Genomic DNA, 27,923 nt, shown 5'->3' with positions numbered 1-27,923 from the left:
CAAGAACCAGGCCTCGGCGGGTTTAAACCACTAGTTGACAACTGATTCAACACACTTTGATTCCCATTCATAAATACCTTTTCGGTCAAAAACATGAAGACTATTTGGATAACAAAGTAAAATAAATGCAAAAATTATAATTGTTAAACACAACACCCCTCCAGCTATGAAATGGTAAAGCCCTCCGCCGCCCTCAGGTAATCAACTCCTTATAAGGGAATGCTGTGCACGTTTCGCATATCGCGTGATGTGGCACAACTGTTTCAGCCGTTGCTCTTGACCAATAGGAATAAGGAAACTGTCTTATAAGAACAGGTGTAAGCTCGCGTGTCACGCCCATGTTTCAACACTTTTTACTGGTCATAAACAAAGATTTGTACACACCCACGTGACGCGCCCTCCAACAATAGGAATAGCGAAACTGTCAGGTATTTATGAATGCTGATTTCATAATGACTAGAATAAACATTGTCATAATTATGTTTCATCACAAGTTTCACTTGGCTGACACAGCAAATTAAATCCAAATTTGCACAGATTTGTTACTTCTTGAATTGGTTGATCACGACATGAACAGTCTGCAACTATTTTGTCAGATCTACAAATCCTGTTTAGTACCTTTGAAATTATTTACTACAGTAGTAAAAAATAATAAACCACATTTATATAGCGCCAAATCCATTCAAAATGCTCCCAGGCGCTTTGAAAAATATATATATAATTAAACCACAAAAAGCAAAATCATTTTAATGATTTAAAGGTCAAAAATAAAATCCACAACATATGATGATTAAAAATACAAGTACAAGTAAACAGAAATGTTTATATATGATAAATCAAACACATTTAGTAAATCCACCGTAAAATATATCGATCCAGAAAACTATCCAAGATACAAAAACAGAATAAGAAAAATGCAACCAGTAAAAATTTAAAGAGGAAAAGGCGTAAAATACCATGGCCGTTGTAGAACCGCACCATTCAAAAATAAAATAAAAATAAAAACGCAACAATGATGTTATTACAGAGCATTAAGAACTTTGAACATATATGAAGCATTGTTTGCAATTACAATCTTACAATACATTATGTTTCAGCCTTGCCAATTAGAAACTCACTTTAGCAAAGTAGACTTAACTAGATCCACCAAATAGTTACTTTTATTTTGACCATTAATTTCCCAAAATGAGCATTTACAGAAACATATCTTGATGGTTTGCTTGCCAGGAATTCAAGCAAAGCATTTTGGTCCTAATCATTTTCCAACCCATGCAATACTTCACCATCTTCAGTTTGTAGCTGTACTTAAAGCACTCGTTGCTTTAGAGAGAGATTGACAAAATAGTGTGGGATGGCAGATTAGTCCATATGGACCCAACATAATATGCGCATAAAATCCTACTGTGTGCACAAAAACTTGATCCTTTGAGTTAGTCGTGAACCAATGAGTAAAATTTCAGAATGCCTCAATCTTGATGTATGGGTCCTATATACAAAACAAGAATTGTGCCCGACAAACACAATTGATTACCTGTAATACAATCTGCCTTCACAGGCTAAAGGTCAAAAGGTCGTCCAGTGATGAACCTGTCAATCATGTCAAAGCAGCGTCGTGGTTGGTCATATGGCAGAATGTGCCCACCCCCTTTCACAAGTACCTAATAACAAAATGAAAGCATGCAGCAGATCAGTACATGTAAATCTATTATTTTTACATTTATGATAAATATTAATGTTGTTGTTATTTTATTACACTTAAGGAAATTAAAAAGGTAAAACAAAGAAAACATACATTAAAGAAAAAAAAAGTTTATACGCGTAAATACCTGTACAGTATTTAAAAACAGGGGGGAGGGGGGGAGGGGGGGAGTGAATGAAACTGGGCCCAGTACCTCTACAGAACCATTCTACCAAAATTTTAAGGAACACGTTGCCTTGGATCAGACGACTTGGTCTTTAAAAAACGTTTGTAACCGTTTGTGAAAAAATACATATGATTAGAAAGATATTTTAAAAGTAGAATGTAATGATCCACATAAGTATCTTTCAAAATTGCATGGTTTTCCTTTTACCTTGTCAACTAACACGGTCGGCCATTAAATGGCAAATTTGTGTGGATCATTGTATTCTACTTAAAAAAATCTTTCTAACCATATGCATTTTATAACAAACGGTTACAAACGCTTTTCAAAGACAAACTCGACCGATCCAAGGCAACGTGTTCCTTTAAGGGAAGGGGATGGAGTTGGTGGAAGGGGGATCGGAGAGAGGGAGGAGGCAAAATTGAAAATATCTGCAGAAAACAAAGTTGTTTAAAGGCAGTGGACACTATTGGTAATTACTAAAAATATTTATTAGCATAAAACCTTTCTTGGTGACGAGTAATGGGGAGAGGTTGATGGTATAAAACATTGTGTGTAACGGCTCCCTCTGAAGTGCCATTGTTTTCGAGAAAGAAGTAATTTTCCACCAATTTGATTTCGAGACCTCAGGTTTAGAACCCGAGGTCTCGATATCAACCATCTAAACGCACTTAACTTCGTGTGACAAGGGTGTTTTCTTCAATCATTATTATCTCGCAACTTTGATGGCCGATTGAGCTGAAATTTTCACAGGTTAGTTATTTTATGCATATGTTGAGATACACCAACTGTGAAGGCTAGTCTTATTACCAATAGTGTCCACTGCCTTTAAGTTATGAGATAAATCATACAACTGCCTTATAGTAGAAGCTCTAGCATATCTCCTTTCTCAATCCAATGTGCACAGCCTCTTTCTATTAGTACTGATAATAATATTGCAATCTTGTCTAGCATATAATATCTCATCCATTAACGCATTAAGGCACTTGAACAAAGGTTTTGAAGTTTGATTGAATTATGAGATTGGTTTATGTTGCACCTTTGTAAGGGTGCTGTGGCGCAATCGGCACTAGTAGCAGCGTGCTGCCCTTGAACTTCATGTCAATGCCATGCCATTGCAGTTGTATTGAGGTTGTCTTTAATAATTTTTAAAGTGATGATTGACTAAATGAATGAGTGTTTGTTGAAATCAAGTTCCTTTACCTGATAAAAGTTGTGTTTGTTCACTGGCTACGCTCATACACCCATAAGCTTTATCATGTTTCTAACATATTGGTCATGTTCCCTGTATCCAATAAGATTTATAAAAGCTTATTATTCATTGTACAAAAACAGAGCCAGACTATTTCTCCTTCCAGCCTTGGTTTGGTTAAACTGATTTGAATGGAACAAAAAAGGAAGTTGGTGGCCCAAAGATAAAGGTCTAGTGCCTTACCTGTATAAGGTTCCCTGCTTTCTTTGCATAGCCAGCTACTTCAGTGTCACCAGAGATCCTCCAGACAACTCTCTCAGCTGAGAGATATTTGTCACGACCTTTCCACGGCAGCTGATTGAGGAAGGCTTCTGTGAGCGGAGCAGCGACTATGACATCAAGTTGACCACTGTAGTACAGAATCTGTATACAAATTATGCAGGGTTGAGATTTAGCGAATATTACGTATACAAAAAACGAATGTTTATGAGTGCAATGATGCGAGTTGAATGGAACATTTCATCTTTCAATGAATGAACATATTTGCACTATTGCACGATTGAAAAACATTTAATATTTGTTTTATATAACATCCAAATAGATCTTTGTCATTTTGAAGATCAACGGACAATCCTCCAATCAAATGGCAAGGATCTGCTTGGGTGTTATATAATATAAGTTATCACACAACCTCGAGTGGGATACGGAGAAATATAGCGCTACTGCATCTTGGATAGGGAACGCATAAGCGACTGATTGACTGAGCGCCTGACAGCAGCCACTCAAATCAGCTCTGTGTTTGTTTGCTAATTAATGCGTGTTCCAGTCAGCATACAAGCCTTTCCATGGGACCGAGGCTGCACTAGTCCGTGTGAGCAACGATATTGTCTCTTCTATGGACAATGGTAACCTTACAGCACTAGTCCTGCTAGACCTGAGTGCTGCTTTTGACACTGTTGATCATAACATCCTTCTCTCTCGGCTCCAGAATCACCTTGGCATAGAGGACACAGCCCTAGCATGGTGCAAATCGTATCTCCACAATAGAACTCAGCATGTATGTATTGGCACTGCGATATCCAACCCTGTTGTTTTGAACTACTCTGTGCCACAGGGGTCGGTACTCGGCCCGCAGTGGTTTACGCTGTACACTTTACCGATTCGTGACATCATCCTCAAATTTAATCTGAATTACCATGTGTACGCAGACGACACTCAGCTATACATCACATTTAAATCTTCTCAAGAAAACGCCAATGCATCTATTGCAAGACTTGAGAAATGCATCCAAGAGATTCGACGTTGGACACAACAAAACTTCCTGAAGTTAAATGATGATAAGACAGAGTTCCTTTTATTTGGGTCACGTCAACAGTTAACTAAGGTTTCAGTGCCATACATCTCCATCGGTGATGCTCGGATAGCTCCCTCGCTAAAAGCTCGGAACTTGGGGGTTATTTTTGATTCATCGATGACACTTCAGCCACACATCAACAATATTGTTCGTTTGTCATCATATCACATCAGGAATATAGGTAAGATTCGCAAGTACTTGGACAAAAGTGCCACTGAAAAGGTCATTCACGCATTTGTTACTTCTTGTCTTGACAACGGCAATGCTCTTCTATACAGTCTTCCTAACAACAAGATTTCCCGACTTCCACGGCTCCAAAATACTGCTGCCCGCATTGTGACACTGTCTAGAAAATCCTGTTCTATCACCCCCATTCTGAAACAACTACACTGGCTACCTATCTCTCAACGAATCATCTTCAAGCTGATGCTCATTGTCCACAAAGCTCTAAATGGCAAGGCTCCCCACTATATTTCTGAACTGCTTCAAGTTTACACTCCATCAAGGAATCTTCGATCAAGTTCCATGCTTCTCCTCATTGAACCCAAGTCTCGACACTCATGGGGTGACAGGTCTTTTTCTTCAGCCGCGCCACGCATCTGGAACTCTCTACCACTTAATATTCGATCTTGTGTTTGTACCGCAAAATTCAAGTCTCTTCTCAAAACTTATCTTATGTCACAGGTTTTCAATGACTAATTTTGTTGTGTCTGTTTTTCTTTGTGTTTTGTTTTTGTTTTGTTTTGGTTTTACTGCGCCTTGAACACCCAGCAGGGTGGATATGTGCGCATTACAAGTCTTATTATTATTATTATTATTATTATTATTATTAAGCGCTATATTCCACGACTGCTTGTGGCGAATTTATCATCCAGTCTCACGTGCAACGCAAAAAGACACAGAACGTTACAATGCGACAAACAGCATGTATGCGCACAAAGTTTAGAATGTAATTTTCGCACTGTCTATATGCAGACTGTGACACGTTGACACTCAAGACACGCAGGTAGTCTGAAAAACTTGCATAATCCGTGCACTTATCTGATAGTACCCTGATAAAAAAAATTAAGGTCCAGTGTTAAGCAAAAAACCCTCCCAATGTGTAACAGGGTGTACGTGTAAAATAAAAGGAACAAGCTTACAGTACCTTGAAATCGGCATCGGCGAGAACTGCGAGGGTACTCTCGACCGACTGCATAAAATCCTCTCGAAGGTGCTCAGCAACTTTGTCCCCATTGTTGAAGGTAAGATTACCCACATGTATGGCTTTCCTCACCTCCGGTAGGGCTAGGTACCTATTGAAGTAACCCTGGTCAGCTGGTGACTACATTGTAAGTAATTATAAATTAGTTAGTTTAATAATAATTATAATAATAGTAGGTATTTGTAATGCGCCAAATCAATCTTTACATATGTTCAAAGCGCAGTAGAGACAATGTAAACACAACAATACATGTACATATCCAGTGAATGCTAAACAAACAATAATAATAACACCATTTAAAAAACAACAACAATGGGAAGAAATCAGAGGAGGGAAACCAAACCAGACCTGCAGCATTGAGCCAAAGAAAGTCCCACCGAAGCCGGTCTCTCTATGACAAGAAAATGCAGGCCAAGCCGAGCAATACCGGGCACACACTAAAACATAATATCAAAGTAACATTTAGGGAAAACATACAAAAATTGTACAATGGAAAGCAACAAAAACTATGCATTTAAGAAATACTTCTTGAACAGGTGAGTTTTCAGGGCAACTTTGAACTTGTGTTCATCGGAAATATTATGAATTATATGAGGGAGTTCGTTCCAGAGAGAAGCTCCAGCATGTGTGAAAGAACGGTCCCCCATAGGGTGTGAGTTTTAGGAACAACCAGTGAAAATGAATTGGAGGACCGAAGATTTCTAGATGGATGATATTGAACGAACAGATTAGTATTGTACTCAGGAGCAGAGCCTTGCAACAATGAAAAACAATCAAAAGTAACTTAGTTAATGTGCAATCAATCAGGCAGGGTGTCATGGCCGAGTGGTTTAGAGCATCAAATTCAATTTCTGGTAGTTGAGTCATCAGAGTGTGGGTTCGAGTCCTTGAGCAAGATACTTTACTACCAATGCTTCTCTTAATGGAGAATGGGTACCATTCGGTTGATTGTGTATTTTGAAAAGGGGGGGGGGTCGGGGGTGGACCCCGCGGCCAAATTATGAATCTAGGGCCAAACTTGAGTAGCATACACCTTTTTGGGTTGCTCTAAAACCCCCTCTACCCATGACCCACGGCCTCTTGACATCCGCCCTGTGTACGAAGAATGTCCCAATTCCGAGTTAGAAGTAAGAATTAAGTTCCCGATTTAGAATTCACGTGATCCAAAGAACAGGCGACGCAACTTTCTTCCAGGACTAGACTTGATTTCAAGTCTGAGACAGCGGTTATTTATCTGCATCAGCAATGCAGAATTGGGAGTATTAACTGTCCGCCTCCACACGTCACGTGCACACCGATGGGGGAGGCCCTGTCTGTGTGTATGGCCGGGGTTGTGGGAGACTGACAACAACCCTAAAACATGTGATGGGCCATTTGGTCGGTCGGGTCTACAACCTCGAACTCTGCATAGAACTGTCTACACAGGACGTGAGCGATCAGCCAGTAAACGCAGGTTCCCAGTTGGGCTAATAATCTTATTCAGGCTCGGGTCGTCCAAGAGATACACATGGAAATGCTGCAATCTTCTGTACATCAAAATTGCCACAGGCCCCGATCTCAGCCAATCACACGCAGTTGCTTCGTGCATACCATGTGTGTAATGTTTCTTTAGTATGCTGTGTTTAGATGTGCGAGGCATGGTAGTCGACCTCAGCATACAAATTTGTGTGTGTGAGTAGCCGAGAATGTGAACCGACTGTGGCAATTTTGGTGTAAAAAATAAATAAAAAATTTCGCAAAAGTCGAGGGGCCGAGGGGGGTCATGGGTCGTGGGGGTCAAGAGGGTTTTAGAACACCCCACCTTTTCAGCCCTACATCTTTATTAAATTATGGGCTCTTAAAATTTGCACAAAAAATATCATGACGACGCGTGGGGCCAGGGGCGGAGCTCCACAAAAGGGGAGGTTTAAGCATATTTTAAGAGGTTGCATCTCGGAAACGATGTGGAGTATGGATTTAATTTGTTTTGTGTTTTTATTTTAGCCTTAGTGGAACAGTTAGACAAAGTTTCATGTAAATCTGAGCTAATTTGACAATTGGTTAATATCAACCCATAGGTTTGTACAGTAAACATTTGGGAGGGGGTGTCTGACAGGCCTAATGCAGCAGAAAAGTTGTCTGGCGGTTTATATTATTTACTTAGTTTCATGTTAGTTATAATTTCCACTTGGTTTCATGTGGTACCTACAATGTTTGATTCAGCCCATTATTTTGCCTCTTCGTTGGGGGTCTATGTGCCACACGCAGCGGGGGTTCCCAGCAGACATCCATATCTGACTATGTCAGTTAATGCTGTAAATGTTCCTGTACTCGAATATTGGTACTTCGTTCCTTTAACCAAAGTGCTCTGGGCTGCTGGGCTAGGAGGCCTCCTGAAACAAGTGGGCTTTCAGAACTGTTAAGAATGTTGTGTGCCTGATTTGGAAGATTATTCCAGAGTTTCGGTCCTTAGACTGAGAAGTCTCTGTCAGCAGAATTGATGTGGCTTGATCTTGGCACACCAATGTATGGTGAAAATGAGCCATTATGTTCAATGTATACTCGTAACATACATTCACAAAATTAGTTTGTTTCGTTTTGTTTTGATGATCTTCTCAAAGGGAACTTGGCAAAACAATAACTAGAATAAATATTGTCATTTAGTTACTGGTGAACCACATTTCTTGATTTGTGCAACTTGTAGTCACATACATTAAAGAGACACGTTGCCTTAGATCGGTCGAGTTGGTCTATAAAAAGCGTTGAAACTGTTTGTTATAAAATACATGGTCAAAAACATGTTTTAAAGGGTAACTTTTGTAGGACACAAAACACAATGTCCACAGATTTACACTAAACTTACAGGGTTTGAAGATAATGATAGTAGAAAGCTTCCCTGAAAATATTACTTGCTGAGGTGCTGTAGTTTTTGGGAAGTGAGTAAAACAATGTCATGAAAATAATTTTCGTCTCATGAGACGAAAATTATTTTAATCATTTACAAACGTATTCTCATGACATTGTTTTACTCATTTCTCAAAAGCTACAGCACCTCAGTAAGTAATATTTGAAGGGAAGCTTTCCACTTATCTTCAAACCCTGTAAGTTTAATGTAAACCTATGGACATTTTGAAAAGGTACCAAATCCTTTAATAGAATATAATGATCCACACAAATATGCCTCGAAATTGCACGGTTTTCCTTATACGTTGTGAACTACTACAGTCGGCCACTTTGTGAAGTCAAGTTTTTGATCCATAAAATCACCAATCGTGTAAGTTCGCATTTGTGTGGATCATTACATTCTACTCTTAAAACATCTTACTACATGCATTTTATAACAAACATGTTTCAAACATTTTTCATAGACCATCTTGAACGATCCAAGGCAACGTGTCCCTTTATGAGGGACTGGCTGTTGCTTGCTTGGTAGATCCCCATGTGAGAGTTTGCCCACATGTAGTTACCTTGAAGACACTGCACACTATTGGTAATTGTCATAGACAAGTCTTCTCACTTGGTCTGTCTCAACATATGCATAAATTAACAAACCTGTGAAAATTTAAGCTCAATATTGGTTGTCGAAGTTGAGAGATAATAACAAAAAAAAATAAATAAATAAAAAACCTTGTTGCACGACGTTGTGCCATTTCAGATGCTTGATTTAAAGACCTCAAATTCTAAATCTGAGGTCTCGAAATCAAATTCGTGGAAAATTACTTCTTTCTTGAAAACTACATCATTTCAGAGAGAGCCGATTCTCAAAATGTTTTATACTACGAACGTCTCCCCATACTCGTTTACCAAGTAAGGTTTTATGCTAATTATTGTTTGTGTTTTTTACTGGATCAAACAATTTTGATGGCTTTTACTCAATGTGTTTAATTGATTATATTCATCTTTTTACTTGTACATGTATCTTTATTGTTTTATGATAATACTTTATGGATTTTAATTTTGGAACTTTTAATTATTTAGTTTTTGTGGTTAAAATTTTTGTTGTTGTAAAGCGCCTGGGAGCATTTTTAAGGGATTTGGCGCTATATAAATGTTTATTATTATTATTATTATTATTATTATTATTATGCTAATAATTATTTTGAGTAATTACCAATAGTGTCCACTGCCTTAAACATGGAATCAATGAATTCCTCTATGAACAAATACTGGCTTACATTGGTTCTCAAGTAGTTGTAGTAATCTGTCATGCCAGTCACATTATTGAAGAAGGAATTCTCCCCATTTATAAGCTTATCCATTACCTATAAAAGACAACATTTATGGATTAGCTGAAGAACCACTGCTCTATTAAAGGGTCTATGTAACTTTTGTAGGACAAAAAAAACACAATTTCCACAGAATTACACTAAACTTACACAGTTTGAAGATAATAATAGTAGAAACCTTCCCTGAAAATGTTACGTGCTGAGGTGCTGTAGTTTTTGGGAAATGAGTAAAACAATGTAATGAAAATAATTTTCGAAAATGATTTTAATCATTTACAAACATATTTTCATGACATTGTTTTACTCATTTCTCAAAAACTACAGCACCTCAGTAAGTAATATTTGAACGGAAGCTTTTCACTATCAGTATCTTCAAACCCTGTCAGTTTAATGTTAATCTATGCATCTATTATTTTTAAAAAGTACCCCAAACCTTTAACTACGGAGCTACATGTATCTAGCCCCAAAACAAGACACAAAACCAAACCCTGAAAACCAACGGCCCACATAGAACTGCTTCAGCACAAGTAGTACATGTAGCTAAGCACAGCAGAACTACATTTACCAGAATATGGTTACCAGCCGAAATATCATGTCACATGTACAATCCACGATTGGTATCCTGCCTTTTTGTGCTTATTTAAAAATTTGTATGCAACACTTCCTGTTTAAAGACACTGGCACTATTGGTAATTGTCAAAAACTAGCCTTCACAGTTGGTGTATCTCAACAAAGGCATAAAATCACAAATCTGTGAACATTTGAGCTCAATCGGTCATCGAAGTTGCAAGATGTTAATAAAAGAAAAAAACATCCTTGTCGCACCATGGTCACACGAAATTGTGTGCTTTCAGATGCTTGATTTCGAGACCTCAAATTCTCCCCATTACTCGTAATCAAGAATGGTTTTATGATAATAATTATTTTGAGTAATTACCAATAGTGTCCACTGTCTTTAAGCAGCTCTATGAAATAAGGTCAAGAACTTTAGCTTACCACATAATGCATTGTGAAAACAATCAGCAGTGGAAGCAGGGTTTAGTTAAAAATTAGCCCTGCCCCCGATTTCACGAAACTCATCGCAAGTAGCGATGCATCGTAGGGTTTGCGATGCGTCGCAGACCTAGGACACGTCGCGGCTGCGACGAGTTCCACAATCCATTTCACCAAACACGTCGTAAGCGCGACGAGTCGCAATACAAACTATTTTCACTCTTAATAAAAACAACCCTTTGGACGAGGATGAACTGCTAAAGTTCTGCGGCTGTTTAATGTTGTGTACAACTTGGTCATGAAACAGTCGTGTATTATAGTTCATTAAAGATGGCAGAAACCGTCGGACTAGTGTTTAGGTTGGGGGGGTTTTGGTTGGTTTATAATTATTGATTTGTTTAGTTGTTTCAGTTTATGTGTGTTCGTTTGTTATGCGTGTGTTTGTTTTCTATTCTTTTACTCGAACTTTTTTTTTTTTGGGGGGGGGGGAGGAGGGTAAATTTCCATTTGTTGTCTAGTGTCTTCCCGATTGGTTCACGGAAGTTACGTGTACTAATTTTTATGTCCTTTCATGCATTTTGTGCGTAAACAAATGAAACATAGCATTCTTACGATGACCCTATGGGTCGTCGTAACTTACGACGTGTTCTTCCTCGTTGTCAAGGAACTTGCGATGTATCCAATGCATCGTAACTTTGATGAAATCGATTTCATACGCATCGCAACTTACGACGTGTAACCGGTCGCAACTTGCACTTGCGACGCGCCGCAGCGCTTCGTGAAATCGGAGGCTGGTGGCCTTACACCTTCGTATTATACTACTGTACATGTATCTGTGTAAAAATAATGAGAGATTCATCATGTACAGTACCTTCGCAGCCAACTCCCACTCCTCTGCTGCAATGAGAGTCACAATGTAGGAGGTAATTTCATCAATTTTCCCCTTCTGGGTAAAATCAGCAATCCCAACTTCTGCCATGAATGCACCGTAGCCTGGAATAAGCTGAAAAGAAAAAAACAAAACAAGATTTAGAACAAACTTGTTCTACATGTACCATGCCCCACATTGAGCGCTAAATGTTGACTGGAGTCATTCAGAAGTACTACTGTACTACAGTAAATTTTACATGAGAAAGCAACATGTTTACAAGTTACAGGCATAGACACTATTGGTTATTACTAAACAAAATTATTATCATAAAACCTTTCTTGATTATGAGTAATGGGGAGAGGTTGATAGTATAAAACATTGTGAGAAACAGCTCCCACTGAAGTGATATAGTTTTCAAGAAAAACGTAATTTTCCACAAATTTGATTTTGAGACATCAGATTTAGAATTTGAGGGCTCAAAATCAAGCATCTGAAAGCATGCAACTTCGCGTGACTAGGGTGTTTTTTTCTTTCATTATTATCTTGCAACTTCGACGACCAATTGAGCTCAAATTTTCACAGGTTTGCTATTGTATGCATATGATAAGATGCACCAAGTGAAAAAAACTTGTCTTTGACAATTACCAACAGTGTCCAGTGTCTTTAAACTTGCTTGAGCTTGCTCAATTACTAAACAAGAAAAAAATAAATAATTGATACAGTTTAAATCGCATAAAATTGTGATATATTTTAACCGTAGTTGAACTGAATTAATTACTGTGAATTTGTTGCAGTAAAATAAAGCATTTTCTGACCTTATCCGGAGCTGTGAACCCGTCACCCACTGCCATTCCTTTTAAGTTAATTTTGACTTTGGTGCTTGGCCATTGATTCTCAAGATGGATGAGGTAGCTCAGAGCGGGCACATACTTTCCGGCGTAGGACTGTAACAATGAAAATGGCAAGCATTAATGCATAAACATGGACAGAAAGTTAATTATTTTAAACATTTGAATTATTTTTAAAAGCATCTTTAAGTGAGAGATTGCCTATTAAAGGAACACAATGCCCTGGATCGGACAAGTTGTTCTATAAAGAGCATTTGGTACCGTTTTTTTTGTGTATAAAATGCATTTGGTTGGAAAGATGTTTTAAAAGTAGAATACAGTGATCCACACACATTTGCCTCGAAATTGCGTGGTTTTCCTTTAACTGTGCGAACTAACACGATCGGCCATTTGTGGGAGTAAAAATTTGACTCCCATAAATGGCCGACCGTGTTAGTTGACGAGGTAAAAGGAAAACCATGCAATTTCGAGGCATGTTTGTGTGGACCATTGTATTCTACTTTTACAACATCTTTCTAAGCATATGCATTTTATAACAAACGGTTACAAACGCTTTTCAAAGACCAACTCGACCGATCCAAGGCAACGTGTTCCTTTAACACCACAAGGCCACGGACGGCTACTTCAAGATGAGGGCTACATTTAACTGCTTTGGGCAATCAACCCAAGTCAACTGCTACCAGGGACACTAGTACGCTGCCATCTACTCCTGGGGCAAAAACAATTACAGTCTGTAAGGATATAGGCATTTTTGGGGTATCATAGGAGCCTAGCAGAATTAATTTTTTTACGTGCATTGCTTGTGTCTTGACTACCGGGTATAAAACCGGGTCCGGTGAACGAGACAGCTGGGCCATGAAACGCCTTAGTTGTAATAATTATATCTGGGACAAAGATATTCTGTTTTTTTTTACCCTACTGCGACGCGTGATAAAGACTGTGTAGGCCTCAGTGCTCTTCCCCTACGACATGTTAAGAAATCTACAGGCAAACCCAAGCATTCCACCTGGTGACTTGAGGTAAATTTAAATTCTGTAATGAGCACCTTTCCTTAATGACACTGGATACTATTGGTAATTGTCAAAGACCAATCTTCTCACTTGGTGTATCTCAACATATGCACAAAAAACAAACCTGTGAAAATTTTAGCTGAATTGGTCATCGAAGTTGCAAGATAATAATGAAAGAAAAAAACACCCTTGTTGCACGATGTTAACTGCTCTCAGATGCTTGATTTTGAGACCTCAAATTCTCAATCTGAGGTCTCGAAATCAAATTCATGAAAAATTACTTCTTTCTTGAAAACTAAGTTACTTCAAAGGGAGCCGCTTCTCACAATGTTTTATTCTATCAACCTCTCCCAATAACTCATTACCAAGTAAGGTTTTACGCTAATAAGTATCTACCAATAGTGTTCACTGCCTTTAAAATGTGATCCCGGAAATGGTTTACTGGCCCGACACCCCATCGTTGGCCTTGGGCCTGCGGTTGATTGTTAATTTCTAGCCCTAAGTAGGATTTGAAACTTTGCATGGTGGGAGTACAATCAGGTGAGGTTGTGGTGTGTATAATCTCTTTGGGGCAATATGGTTCTGAGAAGAGTCCCAATCTCATGGCTCTGCTTACTGTACACAAATAATCGAGGCATGAGAAAGCAGGGAATTCTGTGCCTCTTTGGTTAGCAGGGGAATTAAGGCTTACATGTATGCACGTGCGTCTTCCACGTTACAAGGCATTCCATGCTATTATCCAGCTAGCGCAGAATTTTGGCGCTTGCCTGTAGTGAAGATTGGTGAGAATTCGGCGGTAAGAAAAGCCATGAAATTGAGCCCAGGTGTTTTAACAACTTGACACTCCAAGCAGTATGACGATCTCTTGAAAGAGATTATACACATGTTGTGTCCCCAAACCTCATCTGATTAAACAGCTGTATTAATTACATCTGCAGTAAGATAATAACTTATCATTTGAAATGAACACGTTGCCTTGGATCGGTCGAGTAGGTCTTTGAAAAGCATTTGAACACGTTTGTTATGAAATGCATATGGTTAGATAAATAACTTAAAAGGAGAATATACCAGTCCACACAAACTTGCCACAAAATTGCACGGTCACTCCTTACGCGTTGCGAGCAAACATGGTTGGCCTTTTTGTGGTTGGCTCCATAAAATGGCCAAACGTGTATAGTTCAGGACGTAAAAGGAAAAACCGTACAATTTCGAGGCGTGTTTGTGTGGACCATTTACTCTTTTAGAATATCTATCTTACCATATGCATTTCATAACAAACGGTTTTAAAACGCTTTTTAAAACCAACTTGCCTGATCCAAGGCAACGTGTCCCTTTAAAGGAAGGTTACAGAATTGGTAAGAAACAAAAATCGTGATGATCACAGACTTACATAAAACTTACACAGTCTAATGATGATGATAGTAGAAAACATCCCTTGAAATATTTCTGTCTAAAATGTCATATTTAATGAGAAATAAATTATCAAATTTTCGCATTTGGAGTTTATCGCTCATTGAGCGTTTTACTATTTTTGTTAAGGCATTGATGCAATGCAAAATTTGTAATCGGTTTTTCACTATTCTCTTGTGACCCTGATGGCCAATCGGGCTCAAACTTCGACAGGTTTGTCAGTTTATGTTTAGGGTAGACTACATAAAGTGTTTACACTGCCAGCAACTGTTATGTTAGCAAAAACCAATTCTCTAATGTTCCTTTAAATAAAAAAAAAAATTATATAAAATTCACGATCGATCAACTATTTATTATAGTGCTGTACTTGCTGCTGTAATTTCAGGACTTTCTCAAGGACTCCGGGAAGCACTAAGTATAGGTTAGATATGGTACATTGTGTAATAAGCTTTCCACACACTGGCGTAGAGCCAATTGTTTTTTCTCCTCAAATCGGCATTAAAGCATAAACCTTCCAGCTTAAAGGAATATTACAGAATTGTTTTTCTAGCAAAAAAAGTTGATGGCAGTGTAAGCACTTTATGTAATCCACCATACACATAAACTGACAAACCCGTAGAAGTTCGAGATCGATAGGCTGTCTGGGTCACGAGAGAGTAGTGAAAAAACGGATTCCAATACAAGTTTTGCATTGCATTGATGCCAAAACAAAAATGAATAAAACGCTCGCTGAGCGATAAACTCAAAACGGAAATTTTAATAGATTATTTATTTCTCATCAAATATGAAGTTCAAACAGAAATATTTCAAAGGATGTTTTCTACTATCATCACCATTAGACCCTGTAAAGTTTTATATAAATCCGTGATCTGCACGATTTTTGTTTATTACCAATTCTGTAATGTTCCTTTAACTTTGATGAAAAATAAAATAAGATTCTTCATTTTGTTGAATTTGCTTTCCCGATCACAAAGCAAATTACTGAAATAGCTTGATGTAACTCTACTCTGTGTGCTTTTGATTCTTACCTCACCAGTTGTATAAAAATCGTTTTTCTGATATTCAGGGAACAGTGTGAAAAACTGCCGAAGGGCACTGAAAGTAACCAAAAGAAAGAAAAAGAACTTTAAGTAAAAATAATCAACATATTCTTTAGTGTACAGTGCAAAAATTACATTCTAAACCTTTTGCGTGCTTGTTGTTCGTCGCAAAAAAATGTTCTGAAATTTTAAACTTTGCGCGTTGCACGTGAGACTGGAAGAAAAATTTGTTATAACACGCGCGCTTGTGGAATACATAAAAATATAGCGCAACTGCATCCCATATCCAACTAGGACAAAGACGCAGAAAGTGCTTTATTTTTCCGTATTCCACTCGCACTTGTGTGATAACTTATAATAGTCTTGCATATAGCGCATGTATCAACCGATAAGGTACTCAAGATGCCTAAACAGACAGTAATCGTGTCCTTTGAATGGGATGTTAAGCCATTGCTCCTGTGTGTTGTGTAATTCTTGTAAAAGAACCCAGTGCACTTATCGAAAAGAGAAGGATCTCTCCCAGTATTCCTGCTTTGATCAACACCATATTGGCCGTTTCATAGTGCTTTGTAAATGAAAAGGTCTCATACTTCAAAAACATAGCTCAGTCTACACGCAGGTCACCAAATATCCTTTCATTTGATCTGCAAATTATGCATCTTTTTCGTGACCTCTGTGTGAATATATAATTAGTCAAAAGGGCTTCTGGAATTCGGTCATTTTCGGCCTTTTCTGAAAAGTCTCAACCAAAATAATGTACCAGTAATTTGAACTGAAGACCATATCTGTCGTTATGTATGAAAAATTGGTGCAAGTCAAATTTCAAAAAGAGAAAATGGTACGTAAAAAATTGCTTCACAAAGAAAGAAAACAAGTCACAAAAACACAGCAAATTTTCCCATTATGAATGTCAGCAACAGTCCCCAATTTGTTTACATGGATAGATTATTTCATATTCTTCCCCAAAAATGTTAAAAGCGAGACCAGATCGTAGCTAGTCCAGTCAGGATACAGCGATTTCCACCGCTAATCCAAAACTCCCATTACGAAAAATCAACTATTAGACAGCATGGTTTTCCTGCACGGTGATTAGCTGACGATAACATCATCGACTGATATGGCAGCATGCTGTTTTTTGTGGGAATGGTTCCCCGACCACCAATTGAAACCAGTCTCGGAATCTCAGTATTAACTAAGGGAATAAAAGGGTAGCGACGAGTTCTTACACGGCCGTTTAAAGCCGGCTGGGTCAAATTTTTGTCGTGTGATAAAGGCCTGAGATGAAGGCTAGGGCCCCGAGCTGAAGGCTAGGGCCTTTAGCGCATGGCAACGACCCTGCAAGGTTTTAAGCGTACGTTTAAGAGCGAGTAACTACTCTTTTATTCCCATTCATAAATGCCCTTTTGTTAAAAAACGTTAACAAAATACAATTACAGACACTTTGACAGTTGGACTTTGGAGGTTTGAAATTTTGTTTTCAAAAACTGTGAAAGTCTGTTGTGCGTGGGTTGTGTGTACGCACGCATGCTTAGAAACAGATTCCGCGCGCCCGCTTAGAAGTAGATTACGCGCTGTTACTAACACCTATGAATTGCGTTCCGCGTGATAATCTTGCGCGCCTGACACGCGGAAGCCAGCCGGTTATAAACACTGGTCATTATCAACCGTTTAAACACCCCCACGTGACGTGCTCTTCACCAATAGGAGTAGAGAAACTGTCTGGGCTATTTACGAATGAAGCTTTGAATAGTTTGGATAAATAGGAAGAAACTATTAGACACATATTTACTGGCAATGAGGTAAAAACTATCGCCCCAGGGAAATAGGCCCCACTCTGGTCACTCACATGCCCGAGGAAGAATAGAGGTACACTAGTTACCGAACTATGCCAGTCAATATGTGTTTTATAACACACCTCAGTCTTATAAGAAATAAGAACAGAAATCTGAAAAAGAAAGAAAGTTTTTTAGTTGCTGTTCATGGTTCACGTCAAGAGAGGGCGCTGTAACTGGGCACTATTTTCAAAGACCCGTGCCCGGCGGGCACTACTCTCACAAAACAAATGCGCGTGATCACTAGACTTATAGTTTGTGACTGTGTTCCATCCAAACAGAGAATACAGAACAACCAAGAGGTGTGTTATATAAGCGCATAGAGATGTTATAATTCATATTATGCGCTATATAAATGTAATTTATTACTATTATTATTATAAATATAAATAGTAAACTTGTAAGTAAAACCATGTTAACTATCATTGGGAGAGTTGGCTCTGAAACATCAAGACAAAGCTGGCTCTTCAAAGAGCCAACATTTACACAAAAGAGATTTACACATGGTACATGTAGTACCCGCAAGATTGCTATATTTTTTATAGTTTCTTCCCATCTCGGAACCTCAATGAAAGAGCCCATACAAAACATACATTGAACTTGCATCAATATGTGACATACCTGTATAGTTGTGCAGCAATGATAGACTGGTTGTTGGCATAACCTTGGTCATGTTCAGTGAAGCTGAATCCAGTTCCAACCTAGTGAAATGGAGGGGTTTAAGAATTAGAAATGACCCGACATTGCCAATCATGTAAGTTTTAGACATCAAGTTATTTCAGTTAATATTGATGGTTTTTACCCAAACACGAACTAAACATAGGCTTTAAATTGGTCTCAATCAATATCCCTTTGAAAATGTTAATTAAGCCACTTTCCAGACTAAATAAAATCATGGGGCGACTTTGTTAGGGGGCGTCTTTGTCTTGGGTGACTTTGTTAGGGGGCGACTTTGCCAGGGGGCAACATTATCAAGGTACGACTTTGTGAGGGGGCGACTTTGAAAAGTCCCGGGCGAGACAGTTAGGGTGCACTTTGCAGGGGACGAGATGACCAGCATCCATACAAATTCTCTTTTCACCCATCCCTGTCCCTTACACTGCTTTTCAATCTATGTTTTTCTTTTTTGAAGCTGTGTTCCTATTGCCCATTGTTTTCACTAAATTACTGAGACTTTTCTGTAGAATGACAAAATTAAATCCAATGGGGACGCACAGTAAACTGACCTCCATGTCAAAATCATGTGAAAATAGCAGGCTGAAAGAGGTCACAGAAGACATGGTATAACTAAAAAGGGCCACTTAAGAGCAAGAAGTAGAAATCCTGTCACCTACATGTATCCTATCTATTCTATATTGAATTATCCATGTGCTCTCATGTAAACTGCGCCAATAAAGTATCTAAACACTTACAAATGGTCAGATATATAGGAACCTGAAACAGTATGCCAAAAAATAATTATGCATTTCGAGTCACCGTTAATTTCTGCACATTTTGACACATCTTGTGTTGCGCTACGATGTTGTTTGGTGGATTTACGGGCACTTGAGTGGCTTAAGGTCGAATTTCAAAAGTTGCAAAAGCCCCTATTCAAGCTAAATCGTTGTATTGTGACGAGTAAGATCGGCGTTTCTTTTGCCCCCCTTTTATAAATGATTTTTTTTGGTCGCGTTTTGGATAAATCGGTTGCGATGAACATCAGCAATAATTGTCAGTAACCAAGCAAAGGGGTCAAAGATGGGAGGCATACAACAATGGTAAGCAAGGAAAGGTGTTTCAAGATAACAGGAAAGATGGCTCAAACGCCCAAACAGGAAAGAGGACGGACCGTTGGTTTGATAGAAGCCGGTAGGTCGATGCGAGCTACAGCTCATCAGGTGAAAACGTCACCAGCGACGGTCAGTAAATGGTGGAATCGCTACCAAGCTCAGGGAAATGTGGACGACCTGCCAAGGAGTGGTCGTCCGAGAGTGACTTCTGCAGCAGAAGAAGAAAGTGAACAAAGCCATAAAGCCTGACACCACTCTCGAGGGGTTTGCAACGCATCCTGATCAGGAAATGGCAGGGGATTGACCAGGGACAGATCAGAGGTCTCATTGAGAGTATGAGAAGACGACTCCTTGCCGTTCAGGACAATGATGGAGGACACAACAAGATAACAGCAGTTTTAGAGTTAAAGATACGGCAATTAATTTCATGGTCATGTAAACGAAACGAGTTTGTGTCTTTTGTCTTGATTTTGTCTGAGTGTGATGCTTATGTGAGTTCCCTTTTGGAATTGGGGTGAATAGGGGCTTTTGCAACTTTTGAAATTCGACCTTAAGCCACTCAAGTGTCCATAAATCTACCAAACAACATCGTAGCGCACCACAAGATGTGTCAAAACGTGCAGAAATTAACGGTGAATAGAAACGAACAATTAAATTTTTGTATACTATTTCAGGTTCCGGTAAATCTGACCATTTGTAAGTGTTTAGATACTTTATTGGCGCAGTTTATGTCTGTATGATTGTTATTTATTTTAGCTGAATAAAAGATTAAATAACAACAATGATAACTTAGCATTTGAAACTTACCGGGTTGTCAATGTACAGAACAGAATACTTAGAGGTCCAGGCATACTTTTTAGGTACCACTGAAAAGAAAAAAAAAACAGAAAAAAAGGGTTTGTTGCAGTTTGTTGATGGATTGTCTCCCTGTTATCATTTTGGTCAGTAATATTTCTAAATTAAATTGTTTGAATTTGTCCGTTTGTTGAGGTGTTTATTTGTTAGTTGGGGTGTTTGTTGGTCTGTTGGTGTGTTTGTTGGGGTTTTTGTGATTTGATATAATTGTCTATTTGATTTGTTGTGAAGTTGGTGTTTGGTGTTGTTTGTTTGTCGTTTTTTTGTTTTGTTTTAGTTTTTTTTTTTTTTTTTTGGTATGTAATTGGAGTTTCGTGTGTTGTTTTGCTTGTGTATTTCTTACTACATGTGTTTGTTTTCATGTCCGATGTGTTTTTTTGGGTGTTCCTTGGTCTGTTTTATGTGGTTTCGGTGTACTATTTTTGTCTATTTATAATAATGTTCTTATCATTATTAAGTGGCGGCTATCTACTGTTGGATATCAATAATGAATAAATAAAATAAAAATAAAATAATAACAAAAGACTAATGGACTTGTTCGAAAAACCAATGGACTTGTTCGGTCAAGTTTACTGGCCTAAAATGCCTAACACTAAAAGGAATTTGTACGGGATAGCCACACCAGGCGTTTGTACAGTAACCAACAGATGCATGCATATGGTATGGCCATGGGTCTGCGGTCCAAGTATACAATTGTTGTAGAGGGTACCATTTGCCCCTGCCCCCCCAGAGGGTGTAGGAAATCCCATGGACCCCTTCACAGCATGCAACAATTGTTTTGCTATACCATGGTAACATTGTTATTCTTATGTATGTTTGCAGAAATACCAAATGTGTTTCTACTTGTCAGAACAGTCTTTCTTGATTCTACTACCGCAGATTTGCTTTATCAGATGTTCGGGAGACTTCTCAGTTCTGAAAAGAACTGTCCTGCTTTTTAACTACTACCCGGGCGGAATTAGCTGGTACTTCTTTAGCTTAAAGGATTTTAACTAACTGCACTACGGCGGATTCAGTTCTAGAATGGATCTCAACGTTTTGACTAGCTTGCTCTAGTCATCGTCAGGAGACTGAAGAGATTCATGTACTTGTGGAGAGGAGTGGGCCTATTTGGCATACCATCCTACCACCTTCCTCCTCTAACAACCCACAGTCTACTAACACGCCTCACAACACACAAGGGGTTTCTCACACAATGGGTAACATACCAAATAGCCCTGAGCCAACCAACCACAGGTCTCCGTTCAGGAGAACCAATCAGCGCGTTGATTGACTCTGCATTAAAGCATTCTCTATGGTTAATGCAATACAGTGTGGACCTATATGAGTGTACGCCAATCTCCGATACTCTCAAGTATGAGATACTACTTTAATCAAGTGTTCTGCACTGGACCTATATTCTGGATAGGCCCTATGAGCCTCGACTTGTGCCTGTACCAGAAAACTCCACCTGACTCCATGTTAAAAGAATTGGACAGAATAGTCAACAAGGACAAAGTCTCATGCCTGCAACACCTCCATGATAAGAAATGATGCATCACCCTCAAGTCAGCAAACGCTGCAAACAGACTTCAGAGTCACCCACTCACTAGATGACAAACTTTCCCAGATCAGCAGAATACAAGAGCGAAAAACTTACTTAAATGTGTTCAATGCCCCTACGGAGATGGGGAATGCTCCGGTTTCAACCATGGCAAAATCATCTCACACCGCCGGGGACACTGGAAAACTCATCAGACCTGACTAAACAGGGTAAGACGTTATGCCATAATACTTACAAAATCAATACCCAGTTTTTTCAAGAAAAAAAAAGAGACGACCATCAGGATCACTTACAACGGACAAATACCAACAGGCGGTATTTGTAATGAACAAGGACACACGTCTTTCCATGACGCACTGCTGCTGCAAGACACCTATGCCTCTGGCTTCTATGAAGCTAGAGGTTAGGCTAAAGAATTTAACTCTGAAGGTTTTTGGTCTTTCAGAACTAGTTCTAGTTGTGGCGAAGCCATTATGTTTTCAAACCGGCACTCCTGGAAACCGATGGACCAGTTATGACACAATGATGGCAGATTAGTTTCCATCACAACAACTTTGCCTGGTTCTATTTCATACAAGCGCTGGAAACCACCCAATGGAGGGACTGATCAAGGTAAAGTATATCGGTTAACTAAACTCATGTTACCCTCAATGCTGTGTGTTATGCGAAGTGCACGTCCTTAGCCATGGATCATGTGTCTTTGTATCACATCACATGATTGGTTCTCGACCAATAAACCTTCACAATTCGTTACCGTGGTAATAATGTAAATTGTGAAGTGTTTCTTCATCTGTCGTGTGGAACTTTTTTGTCAACAGCATGTGGCATATTTAATATAATAATAACAAGGTCATGTAGCACACGTATCTAACAAACAAGGTACTCCACAGCTCAAGGCGCCGAGTATATATAAACACTTTTAGAAAGATAGGTTATTGCAGTGATGGATTCTGAGACCCAATTTCAACTGTATGTAGCACCTTACAAGGGTTCACAAGGTGCTACAGCAGCCACAGCCAGGAACACCGGGGCGAACCCCTTCTATTTTCGGTAAGTGCACTGGGTTCTTTTACATGCGTTACACAAATAAACACATGGGACCAACGGCTTTACGCCCCATCCCAAAGAAGAAGCAATGGCTAAGTGTATTGCTTTTTTAAAATGACACAAGTGTCACGGCTGGGGATTCAAACTGATCAGAAATACTACAGTTTGAATTTGTTGCTCTTAACCGCTCGGCCACGACACTTGCAAGTTAGTCAAGTTGTTGGTGTTTCCTACTTACATTTGAGGTCCTTTGTAACAGTGAAAGGTCCATTTTCTGCAAAGAGACCAAACATGGAGGTGCCACCTGGACCACCTTGCAACCAGAGTAACACTGGGGCATTTACTGGATCAGACTGCAGACAAAAACAAGAAGAACTTTAAAATTGTGACCAACCCAGGCCTTGCGCTTCAAGCATGTGAAGAGAAAGGGAAATGTCAAATCCAATAGGCTCAGGTGGGTCAGAAAAAAACTACAATGAGATTGAAAGATTTAGGTAGCATAATATTAAAATGATCTCACCTGTGATGGGAAAAACCAGAAGAACAAATTGCTGTTGTAATCTTTGTTTACGGTAAGATACCCTATACAACAAAACAAAAATCGTTAAAGGAATATTAAACACAGAGTTGGTTTTTGCTAACCAAACAGTTGCTGGTAGTGCACATGTAAGTACTTTATGTAATCCACCATATGTACACACTATAAACTGATAAACCTGTAGAAGTTTGAGATCGATCGGCCATCTGGGTCATCATTTTTGCATGGCATTGATGCAAAAAGAAATGAATAAAACGCTCACTGAGCGATAAACTCCAAACGTGAAATTAGATTATTTATTTCCCAACAAATATGACGTTACAGACAATAATATTTCATGGGATGTTTTCTACTATCATCATCATCATCATCATTTAATGATGAATAGACTGAGTAAGTTTTATGTTAATCTGTGATCTTCACAATTTTTGTTTCTTACCAATTCTGTAACGCTCCTTCAAAAGACAGTATGGATCAACCACAGGATTAATTAGGCCTAACTATCAAGAATGTATTTTGGTACTTCAAAGTAATGCTACCAGGGAGAGAGATGGCATGGGGAGATCACTTCAAAGTAATGCTACCAGAGAGGAACTTCACAATCACTGAGTGAGAAATCACTGTTTTCGGATAAGATTATCTGCTTAAAAAGGGTCTAAAAATGTACTCTTTGTAGGACAAAAACACAATGTCCACAGATTTACAATAAACTTACAGTTTGAAGATACTGATAGTAGAAAGCTTCCCTGAAAATATTACTTGCTGAGGTGCTGCAGTTTTTGAGAAATGAGTAAAACAGTGTCGTGGAAATAATTTTCGTCTCAGTGATCATGAGACGAAAGTTATTTTAGCGTGTAAAAATATATTTTAATGACATTGTTTTACTCATTTCTCAAAAACTACAGTACATACATCAGCAACTAATACGTACTTTAAGGTACGCTTTCTACCATCATTATCTTCAAACGGTGTAAGTTTAATGTGAATCTTTGGACATTGTGTTTTGTGTTACAAAAAGTACCCAAATCCTTTAAACATAACTGTTGAAATATTTTGCGTTCATCTACTCTAACTATAGACTTACAGTGTATATCATGGAGGAAGGAAGAGAAGGAGCTCGAACGACCTGCAAAACTGCAGAGTAACAAAGCTGGATGGTCGATTAACGAGCAAGATTAGATCTCTTTGTACAGAAGGTGTGGTACTGCCAGACTGCACCGTTGCCTTCGTGTAAAGTTGAATCATTGGAGACAAGAATGTTGAATATACAGGTTCTCATTTACCGTTTGTGGTGTTTCACGGGAACATCATGGCATATTTTTACATTTTTTGTGACTTTCCGGTCACCAGCGGTAGTTCAAAATTTGAGTATTAGCACACGAGGGTGGTTGTATTCAATTGTGTTTTTCGATTTGGTGGGCACAAAGTGTACACAATTTTTATCAGGTGTAAAAAAAGTGAATTTTTCTTTATATATATCCATAGAACATACATGCACGACACCCATAGAGTTATATATAAGAACTAGAGGGCCTATTTACGCGCCCCGGCATGCGCGCAGGCTGCCATTTTCTAAGTTGAACAAACAGGCATTGCTTAGCGTGTGTTTGTGCGGCCATTTTATAAGTTGACAAAACAGCATCGCGTAAGCGTTCAATAAACACAAACTCCAACGTGTACTTCGTATTCAACACACATACATAATGGCGCGCGTGTCTCGTTGCGGTCCCGTCGCGTTTGTGCAAGAAGCATCACCAGTGCGCCCTCTAGTACTTATATATAACTCTATGATGACACCATAGTTGAGTGAAGAACCAAGTGCGCACACGCAAACTCACATGCGCCAGGTTGCCCATTGTCTGTATAAGGTATCTGGGTGATTCTGAGGTGTCGTTAAATGTAAGCTTGGGCGATACCAAGATATTATCGAATATCGCGATACTAATTTGGAATCGATATTGATATCAGATCGATTTTGTATTAATCGAAATATCGGTAAATCGCGATATCGACCAAGTATCGCGATGTATTTCCTAGCCAAGACGTCTTGCGACAATAAATCTCATAGTGGAGATAATCTTACATCATCACTAAAGAGCTGCGAGTCACCTGCGGTCTGCGACAGTCACAGACGCAACCGCAAGATTCCTTTGTAGATTGGACCGACCGGGTTTCTACGGGGAAAAAACCCAATCAAAGCGGAGATTAGGCGTCTTACACAGACTAAACAGACTTAACATCTTAAACGCATGTAAGTAATGGCCCCTAGTTTTACACCCCATTGGTTTGGAGTAAAACCAGAAGAATAGGTCATTACAACACCTCTCTTATGCTACAACTGTCTCTTCTACAACTTTCACTGGGAGTTTGAAGACTGATGATGTTAAATTTAATTAATCACGATTATATCGAATATGGAGATACATTGTTGGCGATATATCGTGAATAAAATAAATCGATATCGCCCAAGCTTAGTTATCCGACCGCAGTACCACAGGTTCGACTTTTGAAGTCCCTTCCTTCGAGCTCCTTCTCTTCCTTCCTCCATGCTTATATCATGGTGCCTCCATCTTGGTCATGTTCTTCAAATAGAATAACAATAATGAATGCTAATGATCATTTTGCAAAAAGAACCAGACCATTGTTCTTCCAGCCTCAGTTTGGTAACATTGATATCAATGGGAAAATTCACCATGACGAAGGTCTATTAGACTCTCCTTGTAAAAAAAAGGGGGGGAAATAGGACATACACAACAACAAAAGTTCGTAAATTTACCTGAGAAACTCGCAACTGTAGTTCCATTGAGCACTCCAACTTGACTCAATCTTTGACCTGCGTGTTGAAAAAAAATATTCCTTTCTTGTAACAGATGTTGCTGCCGGATAAACTAGTTTGGAAACTAGTCTTGATTCAAGACTGTGTTTGTCTGTTTTTGATACACTATCTGTGGCTTCACACTGCGCTACACTAACTGCTTTCCCAAAGCTGCATCTCCAGTAGTGCAGTATCACACACAAGTAAGTAGTGCTCAGTAGGTGTAGCTTCCTCCCACAAAAACGGATGTGTATCAAGAACATCACAGCCTTGAACAAGGACTACAATGTAATATTTATCCACCCTTTGAACCAATGTTTTAGAACTTTCATCATGCACACTTTTAAGTCGCACTCTGTGAAGTAAAACACCAGAAACAAAAATCTGTGCTTGGTATATAATTTGACATGGTGTGGTGTAGAGAAATAAGAAGAAACTATAAATAAAGAGTAAACTTGCGGGTACAACCATGTGTAAATCTGTTATGAGTGATTGTCTCCTGAAGACGAGCAGAGTACACTGTTCGAATTGTTGAGACCAAACCGGCTCTTTTCAGAGCCAACACTCACTCATAAGCGATGTACACATGGTTGTACCCGCAAGTTTACTTAAAGTCCCTCGGGGGAATAGACGTACACCAGTTACCTCAATGCCTGTCAATATGTGTATAATAGTCCCTTCTTAAGACAGACTAGATTTAATCTCATCCTTGGAAAATTTTACTTGTGAAACTTTTAGAAAATAACAAGTTAACATGGTATCTGTAAACGCCCTTTCGAGTAACAAATTTGATTGGCCGATAGAATTATGATGGTCAGATACATATCATGTAATCAATCACCTTGTTTGATTTTGCCTGCCTCAATATAAGGTGTCAGGAACAAGGGCTGGCCTGGGTCAGCACCCGTCTTTTTGGCGTACTTTGGCGGGTTGGCTGCAAACATTTTCTGGAATGGTCCGCGGTAAGCCTGTGCGCTGCAAGGCAAGGAAACCATGCCACACATGAGGATCGCAATAATCATCAGAAGTAACATTGCGGCTGAAATCAATAAAACAAATTTGTTTAGTGTCATATCGAACAATAATTTCAGAAGAATGCAGTCATTCATAACCTCTTAATTTAGAAACAAAATAGTCCATACAGTACACTTCTTATCAGATTAATTTACAACATCATTGGAGTGAGTGGTACACATCGGGGTGTGGGTTCGAATCACGACCATGACACAGGACTTGTGTCCTTTCAGTTGATGTATGGCATCATTTTTTTGTTGTCCAATTAAAACAAAAAAGCAATATAATGTTGAAAACAGGACAGTGGAGGATACAGAAAAAACATCGCGCAAAAGTCGAGGGGTCAAGGTGTGTAAATCATTGAGGAAGACACAGAGTAAGTTTAAAAGACGATGATTTTTCTATTTCTTCTTGTACAAACGAGCTTTTTAACATTAAGTTATTGTTTGTGCATGTGCCGCGTTTGTGTAGGTGCCGAGTTTGCAAGGTGCCTTGAAGTACCTACCCGTCAGTCATGAATT

At 38.9% G+C, this 27,923-nt stretch overlaps 1 protein-coding gene across 1 annotated transcript in view; it reads right to left on the bottom strand.

Moving 5' to 3' along the window:
* Positions 1-367: 367 nt before the first annotated feature.
* Positions 368-27,923, bottom strand: part of LOC117300005 (probable serine carboxypeptidase CPVL) — a 34,142-nt gene continuing 6,586 nt past the window's right edge. Inside the window, exons 2-14 of the mRNA XM_033783648.1 lie at positions 27,230-27,427; positions 26,350-26,406; positions 23,556-23,617; positions 23,274-23,388; positions 20,398-20,456; positions 18,443-18,522; positions 15,978-16,044; positions 12,497-12,625; positions 11,682-11,813; positions 9,767-9,853; positions 5,556-5,732; positions 3,298-3,477; positions 368-1,658 (exon numbers count right to left, since the gene is read on the bottom strand). Of these exons, the coding sequence (XP_033639539.1) occupies positions 1,557-1,658; positions 3,298-3,477; positions 5,556-5,732; positions 9,767-9,853; positions 11,682-11,813; positions 12,497-12,625; positions 15,978-16,044; positions 18,443-18,522; positions 20,398-20,456; positions 23,274-23,388; positions 23,556-23,617; positions 26,350-26,406; positions 27,230-27,422 (1,440 nt within the window). The 5' untranslated portion in view covers positions 27,423-27,427 and the 3' untranslated portion in view covers positions 368-1,556. The remainder of the gene's footprint in view (positions 1,659-3,297; positions 3,478-5,555; positions 5,733-9,766; positions 9,854-11,681; positions 11,814-12,496; positions 12,626-15,977; positions 16,045-18,442; positions 18,523-20,397; positions 20,457-23,273; positions 23,389-23,555; positions 23,618-26,349; positions 26,407-27,229; positions 27,428-27,923) is intronic.

The sequence above is a fragment of the Asterias rubens genome, chromosome 15, assembly GCF_902459465.1.
Source record: "Asterias rubens chromosome 15, eAstRub1.3, whole genome shotgun sequence".
In the NCBI taxonomy this organism is placed as follows: Eukaryota; Metazoa; Echinodermata; class Asteroidea; order Forcipulatida; family Asteriidae; genus Asterias; species Asterias rubens.
Note: the sequence above shows the minus strand (reverse complement) of the source record. Positions and strands in the feature narration are given on the sequence as shown.